The 8139-nt window shown below is 37.0% G+C and overlaps 1 protein-coding gene across 1 annotated transcript in view; it reads right to left on the bottom strand.

Moving 5' to 3' along the window:
• Positions 1–1976: 1976 nt before the first annotated feature.
• Positions 1977–8139, bottom strand: part of LOC111514434 (carboxypeptidase Q) — a 30180-nt gene continuing 24017 nt past the window's right edge. Inside the window, exons 5-7 of the mRNA XM_074177302.1 lie at positions 6796–7043; positions 2612–2794; positions 1977–2413 (exon numbers count right to left, since the gene is read on the bottom strand). Coding sequence (XP_074033403.1) covers positions 2083–2413; positions 2612–2794; positions 6796–7043 — 762 coding nt within the window. The 3' untranslated portion in view covers positions 1977–2082. The remainder of the gene's footprint in view (positions 2414–2611; positions 2795–6795; positions 7044–8139) is intronic.

The raw sequence follows: 8139 nt of genomic DNA, 5'->3' as shown, positions 1-8139 counted from the left end.
AAGCCATTGAGCAAATTCGATACGTGGTTGGAAATCACGTAGCGTAAGTGTCTGGACACGCTGAATATGATAAGGATATAATTGCTGTTCCTTTAAAATTCTGTAAACTGTCATGTGACTCACATTTAAAGTTTGACAAATTTTTCTTGTACTTGTCTCTGGATGTTCACTAATTTCTTCGAGAACCGCCTCCTCCAATTCGACAGTTCTTGTAGTCCGTGGCCGTCCTACTGCAGCATTTGTTTCAAAGCTTCCAGATTCGGAAAGTCGCCGGAAAAGATTCGCAAATGTCGCTGCGCAAAGGAGTCACGCGTTGGGGATACCTTTCCTGATAGATGTGCCTGGCTTGAATTTCCGTCAGCCAAGCCGTATGCAAAAACCATATTAGCCATTTCAGCATTCGTAAATTCGGGCATGGTACCAAAAAATCACTTTATGAACTCTGAACTGTAAATTTGTCAATTAATAGTTAAAAATGTGACAGCGAACTTCTATTTTTATAAATAAACTTTCATAGCCTACTCGATTTAAATAACTTAATTTAGAGCCGAGAGTGACAAAAATTATTGAAATCAAATTTAGCTATAAAGTAATATGCATCGATATAGAAAATTGTAAATATCTCGAAAACGATCAACTCCAGCGTTGTTGAGGAAGTGTACCTCTTTTACTTAGAAAAGGTGTGGGAATTAGGTTTTTTCATGAAAAGTACCAAAAGCTTACTGTCAAAAAAGTTTAGGCAATTTGAAATAAATAATGACAGCGTACGCGACGTCCTCTAAATGTTACATGAAAATTAATACGAAATTATGATTTCCCACATCAAAAAAACCCCGGGTACCGAATTTCGTGCAAATAACTTATTTTTTGCAAGAGTTATTTTCAAAAAGCGAACAAAAAAATTCAATTTCAACACCCCGTATCTCCGAAACGAAGCATTTTCGGACACAAGTTCATATAGACTTTTTTTCTTAAAATTGTCTCAGGAATACGTCACTTGAATTTTTAATGTACTTATGTTACACCCTGTATAGGTGCTTTTTCGGTCTTAGATAGAAATAATTTTCGAACATTCCAACTGAGGTGCCCCGCGTGGGGGTAAAAGGGGAGCGTTTACATTTGAAAGTTACTTTTTCATCTGTTTCTCCGTACCGCTAAATTTTCGGAGGCTGGAATTTTGTATGTAGGTTTGTTTCATGTTCCAGATGTGCAATAAAAAAGGATTTTTCAATATTCCTAATAAGATGCCAGCCGCAGGGGAAAAAGGCAAATTGTTTTTCATATATCCTTTATCTTATCTGTCCATAATGTTATCAATATGGCCCCTTGCAACAAGTTATTAGAATGAATATTTTCGAAGATATTACAGATTTGAAATGCAGGGACATAGCTGTTGCGGCGGTACCGGGTCAATTATATATCGCTCTTTCAATAGTAACCTCTAAACAACATGTTTTTTTTAAGTAACAAGGTTCATATATTTTTTTGTCAGTCATGACAAAAAATCTGTGAACGTTGTATATAAAGACATTCTGTAGTATATTCACTATCAGCATTGTACCCGTGCGGAGCCGGGGCGGGCGTTAGTTGTTCATATATGTCTATAAATTTGTGAAAAAAAAAACAGCGAAATATTGCCTGCATTGAATTTTAAAGCGAATTGCAAAAAGACGAGTAAAATCTCAAAATATAAAAATAATATTTTCATTCAATTGTGAATTGTTTATTTGAAGTACGTATCGATTTTAAAAATTTGATTAAACTGAATATATATTTCTTCATCGATGAAGCTTCATAATTATTGAATAACAATAGGGGCGTTTGAGCTTGGAAAAAAATTAAGTCTGTTTGAAATGGTGGAAATGAGTAAAGTCGAGAATTACCCCAAACAACCTCATGTGCCACAATATTGTAAAATGAATAAAATAAATTTCTTCGCTACGTAAAGGTTAACCCCGTAATGGAAAACCAGAAAATATATAAAACAAATATAATATTCAAATAAAATATTACATATATGTTTGAAAAATATACATAAAATTACGCCAAGTAATACTTGTTGTTTTATTTCAAAATTCCACTCTATAATGGACTTCTTGGTCTCTGCTGGCTGGAGTTTTTCAGTTTTTTCAGCAATACTGAATCATTCAAAGTGTCCTTCTTGAAATCTCTGGGAAACTCATCTTTGAGATCAGCAATGATAAAGGCTACGGAAGCCCAAAGAGCGGTTGCCTTATCCAGACTGTCTGGGTCCAACACATCCATGGTATCCGCGGCAGAGTGGTGGTAGTAAAAATACTTGTCATTGTCATTGAGAAGACTTCCACCAGGTATTTGACCAGCCCAAATTGTGATGTCAGAACCAACTGCATCTGCATAGGATGATTGAGTGGTGTTGATCGAAGACAACAACCTGAAATGGGTGAAAAATATAGCTAGTAAGATGAATGAGTGTGTACAAAGACAGATTGGCCTTATCACATGATCGTAGGGTTGTAGAAAAAAATTCAATGTGCAAAAACAAACTACTACTCTGGATGGACCATTTATTAGTATATATAGTTACCTACGGCCGTGAAAGTTTACATTCTTCGATTATACCTTTACTCACTTCAAAATTTCCTGTATAATGCAGCCTCCTTTCGGCCCAGCGTTGTACTCAATACCAAGGGGTGTAAATGTTCCCTCATCTGATTCCATGACGAAGATGTGGTCCTTCAGCTCACTTGCATGTGCTTTATTGTAAGCCTGAGCTCCTATTAATCCTGGTTCTTCTGCTGTCCAGAGAACAGATCTGAAAGCAGATATAAAATCTTTCAATGGAATCGACATTTTTCTAAGAATCCGACTTTAATTTATTTCCAATAGTCAATTCCTTAGATAACTCCAGCATTATACAATGTGTACACTTATTATTGTGGAGAATTCTGTTATTCATTCTTATTAGTTGTTCAAATTGAAAGGGTTATATTTTTAGGAGAGGTTAATTTTTGGGAAATGAAGTGTTTGGCTTTCTAACTCTCCATCTTAATACAAAAAATGTGGGAATCTTGAATTACACGAAAGAAAAATACATTCGAAACAAATACTTTTATATTTAATACTTCCAAAATACAAATCATGAAATTATAAAACAACAACAAAAACTAATTGGCGCTCCGAGGCAACTTCATTGATTCCAGTGGTGCATTTACTTTTTTAGCTGCAGAGAAACACGGAAAAACAGCACCACATCATCTGAAGGTCTTGATCTACCAATGTCCTCTCTTTTATAAAACAAAATGTAGGGTGTCTCCAGAGGCTCCAATAGATTCAATGCTTCGCCAGAACACTTCGTGACACGACTATCATCAAACTTAAACTAGTCCGTTTCGTCCTTGACCAAGGCGTAATAATGACCAAATTCAACGCCAGAACCACAGTGAACAACGACTGCATGAATATTATAATAGTGGTCTGCTAGATTGAAATGTTCATCTATTTCGAACCTTCCAAAGAGTTTCTTGCTTCCGTCAGAGGTTGAGTCATGTTTGAAGATCATCAGTGCTATTATTAGATTGACAGGTGCCTCAGCTATACTTTTTTTTATATAAAAGTCAGTTAGTTTGGCGCATGTTCAGCAATACAGTCGATCATCACCTGTTAAAAGTTCCATTTTTAGATGATTTAACATTAAGCTTTGCACGGACTGGTTATTAATCAAATTAGGAAACGCTAGTTGAAGTTCCAGAAATTCATTTTACTGAAAAGTAAACAAGTGAAGATTTTTTCAGCAAAATATTTACAAACACAAGTCTAGATAGACTGTACGGAATCATTCAATCCAGAACGGTCAGGAGTATTGATTCTGCTATTGTTTTGCTCACGAAGAGTATTCAACAAGAACCCCTTGTTGTCCTAACGAGTATCTAGTGGACTTCAAAGACTCCAGGAAACTAGTTGAAGGGAAAGATGATACATTCCTACGAAACTGCAGTTGCATGAACAGGTGTTTGAGTTTGGTGAATAAGTAGGGAACATTCTCGTTCTCGTTCATTATGAAAACCTCGTTCTTGAAATTCTTCGTCATGAACAACACTTGTAAAATGCTATTCATGTAGCAAGTGTTTCCTAAATTATCTAATCCAATTTTATCAGGTTTTTCAGGACAACTCTCTACTGATTCGTGAGGTTTCAAAATCCAATTTAGGGCTTGGTTTGTCACAGAATCTGACTGGATAATATGGAACATATAGTTCCATATGGTACCTATCATTCTATAAATGAAAAGCAGGCAGTAGTGGCCATAAAAAGTATATTGTGGCAGCTAACTGCCGAGTGTCCAGAAGTTTGAGGCTCTCTGCTTGGGGTCAGTTGATTCTTAAATATTATTCGATTTGAGTTCAGAACAAATATCATCAAAGTTGTTTTAGTTACGTTCAATGATAACATATAACTGTCACATGACATTTTGTTTTTGTAGTATCAGTTTTGTATTGTAGTACCAGCAAACAATATTAAGTTACCAGAAATACCTAAATCAGTTATATAATTTATGTAAAAGAAAAAATTTAAAAATTCAGAACTGATCTTTGTGGGACGCCACCCTTATTCCAACATTATGTTTCTCACAGAAACATCTGGATTCTTGTTAGGCATATATAATCTGAATCAATGAATTAGAAGTACCTACTTAAGGTACACATGGTTTGAGTTGCAGGAGAAGTACAGGACATACATCTCGACATCACCAAGTGAACGACATATTAAAACGAGCTATATTGTCAGCGGATGTTCCTGCAATTCTGAAACCCTTAGGTACCAGTCGAGATGATGGCAAACGACCAGATGGTATGTTTCTCATACTATGGAAATAGGGTAAACTTGTGGTATGGGATTTCACTTGCGTTGACACGATCGCGGCTTCCCATCTAGCCGAAAGTTCGAAGTCTGCTGGAACTGCAGCATTGTCTGGCGAGAAATTGAAAAGAAAAAAATTCCAAAAACTTGGTAACAACTATCTGTTCCATCCAGTAGCGGTTGAAACTTTTGGTGTTTATGGCCCGGAGTTTTTGTTATTCGTTGATGAACTCGGAAGGAGAATAGGATAAGCAGCGAAAGATCACCGTTCTACCTCTTTTTTGATAGAAAGAATTAGTATCAATATTCAACGTGGCAATGCTACTTCGGTCCTTGAAACTATTCCTCCTTCACATAATTTTGATGAGATCATGCATTGCCCTAGTTTCAGTATGGAACTGAAATCTCTTCGAAACAAGCCGAGATATGTGGATATTCATCAGTCTCCTGTCAAGGTTAATTCACAAGTGATTGATCCACCTTCTTCTTTTTCAGTGCGGTCAGTGGACTCAGGTCATTTTTGCCCCCCAAATATGAGTTGCAGTCCTCGTAGTTCTGGTTCCCTTTCAGTGGAAAAGCTTCATGAAGCAAGAGCCGAATCGATCCCTCTACGAAACCCTTCTTCACTTGGAAGGATCGATCGACGCTTGAGAAATGGTTCCTATGGAGATTCTGTGAAACGTGTTCTTCCTTACGAATCAGTAGAGAGTTATCCTGAAAATCTAGAGAAGAAAATTGGATTGGATAATTCAGGACACACTTGCTACATGAATAGCATTTTACAAGTGTTGTTCATGACGAAGAATTTCAAGAACGAGGTTTTAATGATGAACGAGAACGGGAATGTTTCCTACTTATTCATCAAACTCAAACACCTGTTCATGCAGCTGCAGTTTCGTGAGAATGTATCATCTTTCCCTCCAACCGATTTCCTGAAATCTTTGAAGTCCACTAGATACTCGTTAGGACAACAAGAGGATTGTTTCGAATTCTTGAGGGCCTTGTTGAATACTGTTCGTAAGCAAAACAATAGCAAAATCAATACTCCTGACTGCTCTGGATTGAATTATTCCGTACAGTCCATCTTGTGTTTGTAAATCTTTTGCTGGAAAAATCCTCACTTGTTTACTTTGTAGTAAGTGTTCAAGAGGCAACAAAAACTTATGTGAATTTCTGGAACTTCATCTAGCTTTTCCTAATATGACTAATAACCAGTCCGTGCAAAGCTTATTGTTAAATCATCTGAAAATGGAATTTTTAACAGGTGATGATCGACTGTATTGTCAAACAAGTAATTGTTATGAGGAAACAAGTATAGCTGAGACACCAGTCAATCTAATAATAACACTGATGATCTTCGAACATGACTCCACCTCTGACGGGAGCAAGAAACTCTTTGGAAGGTTCGAAATACATGAACATTTCAATCTAGCAGACCACTATTATAATATTCATACAGGCATTGTTAACTGTGGTTCTGGCGTTGAATTTGGTCATTATTACGCCATGGTCAAAGACGAATCGGACTGGTTTAAGTTTGACGATAGTCGTGTCACGAAGTGTTCTGGCGATACATTGAATCTATTGGAGCCTCTGGAGATACCCTACATTTTGTTTTATAAGAGAGAGAACATTGGAAGATCAAGATCTTCAGATGATGTGATGCTGCAGGTTTTTCCGGGTTTTCCTGCAGCTAAAAAAGCAAATGCGCCACTGGAATCAATGAAGTCGCCCCGACGCGCCAATTAATTTTTACTGTTGTTTTTATTTTTACTTGACTATAATCCCAACACCAAACCGTTATTTCAACATCTCGACACGTACTTATTAAATTGTTACCTACTTAGCTGATGGAATAGTATATTTGAAAAAGGAATATATAAGGATAAAAAATACAGAAGGGTTTTTTTTCAGAAATATCGCTCAAAGATAACAGTCTGTTTTATCCACACTTACCTTATTGTTCTTCTCGCCCTTAAACCGAGAGATTTTAGAACGTTCAGAGCATACCAGGAGATGAAGGCACCACCTCCATCGTCCATTGCACCAACTCCTACATCCCAACTGTCGATGTGACCAGAGACTAAAACTATTTTTTCTGGTTTGGCGCTACCAACTATTTCACCCACTACGTTTCTAGAGGGTGAATCTGGATGGGAATGGGTGTGTGTTTTCAGCTTGATAACAATTTTTTGACCTCTATCCTGAAAAAAAAAAAGTTGGTGATAGAGTAAACATTTCGATGGATGCAAAATAAGAAACGGTGGAAGAATTTTATTCCTTCACAACTCAATGATTTTGTGAAATAATTTTCTAGGCACCTATTGTTGCAGAAGTAGCATGGTGGCATCAAGAAAGGAAACTATCAAAGGCTACAAGAATGCGGTAAGAAGTCCGTAAGAAAGTGTGGTGGATGAAGATTAACCAGAATCATTGTTAGAAAGTATCTCGAAAACCTATAACCTATACAAATGTTGATGAAAAATGGAGATGACTTTTTTCATCAGAGCTAAACACAAGCACTACAGAAAAATCATCAAGGCGCTCTAACAGCGGTGCCTGTGCGAAAACAGTGATTCACATTGGATTTGAATCGCTGGAGATTGAATCCGTTCGGAAAAACGTTCTCAGGAAGTTTATTTCATATAAACGCAGTTCTCCAAATGGAAGATTTTTCAAACAGTGAAGTTCCAGGTATACTTTCCGAAAAAATATCTATAAAAGAAAGACAAATACCCAACTTTTCTTCGATGTTCCAGACTATCAAGGATACAAGTGATACCCTGAAACTGCTGGATGAAATCCAGCGTAGGCGTAGCGTAGGCGTAGCTCCATACATGAGAACTATACTAAAAAGAAGGTATAATCTGAGCTTTATAAAGCATTAAAAGTTGCTGAGGTGTGTATAGTTTTCTGGTTCGGAACAGTATTCCAAGCTTTTGAGAAGCAGCCTTTGAAATTCCAGCCAAGACATAATGCAATGCCCAGACATAATGGTGTCCATTTTAACCCCCAACAAACTTAACGAAGCAGCAAGCGGAATTGTCTAAATTGACATTATTATATCCAGTTCGGAAACATCTTATTGGAGAAAATCGATGCCGAGGTTTTTGTGGCATTGTACTGAACCTGCCGGTGAAGATGTGCATCCGCAGCCGATGTCTTGGAATTCAAATGTAAAAATAAGACAAGTGTGCTGTCGTCAGCAAAGCAATATATTGGATTCTTGGTTTTCACCAAGATGTCGTTGATATACAATAAAAAGAGGATTGGAGATACTAGGGATCCCTGGGGAACATC

Source organism: Leptinotarsa decemlineata, unplaced genomic scaffold (assembly GCF_025532065.1).
Source record: "Leptinotarsa decemlineata unplaced genomic scaffold, Ldec_3_MD MMD2_tig00002974_RagTag_RagTag, whole genome shotgun sequence".
Classification (NCBI taxonomy): Eukaryota; Metazoa; Arthropoda; class Insecta; order Coleoptera; family Chrysomelidae; genus Leptinotarsa; species Leptinotarsa decemlineata.
The sequence above is the reverse complement of the archived record's forward strand: the minus strand, read 5'-3'. Positions and strand labels throughout refer to the sequence as shown.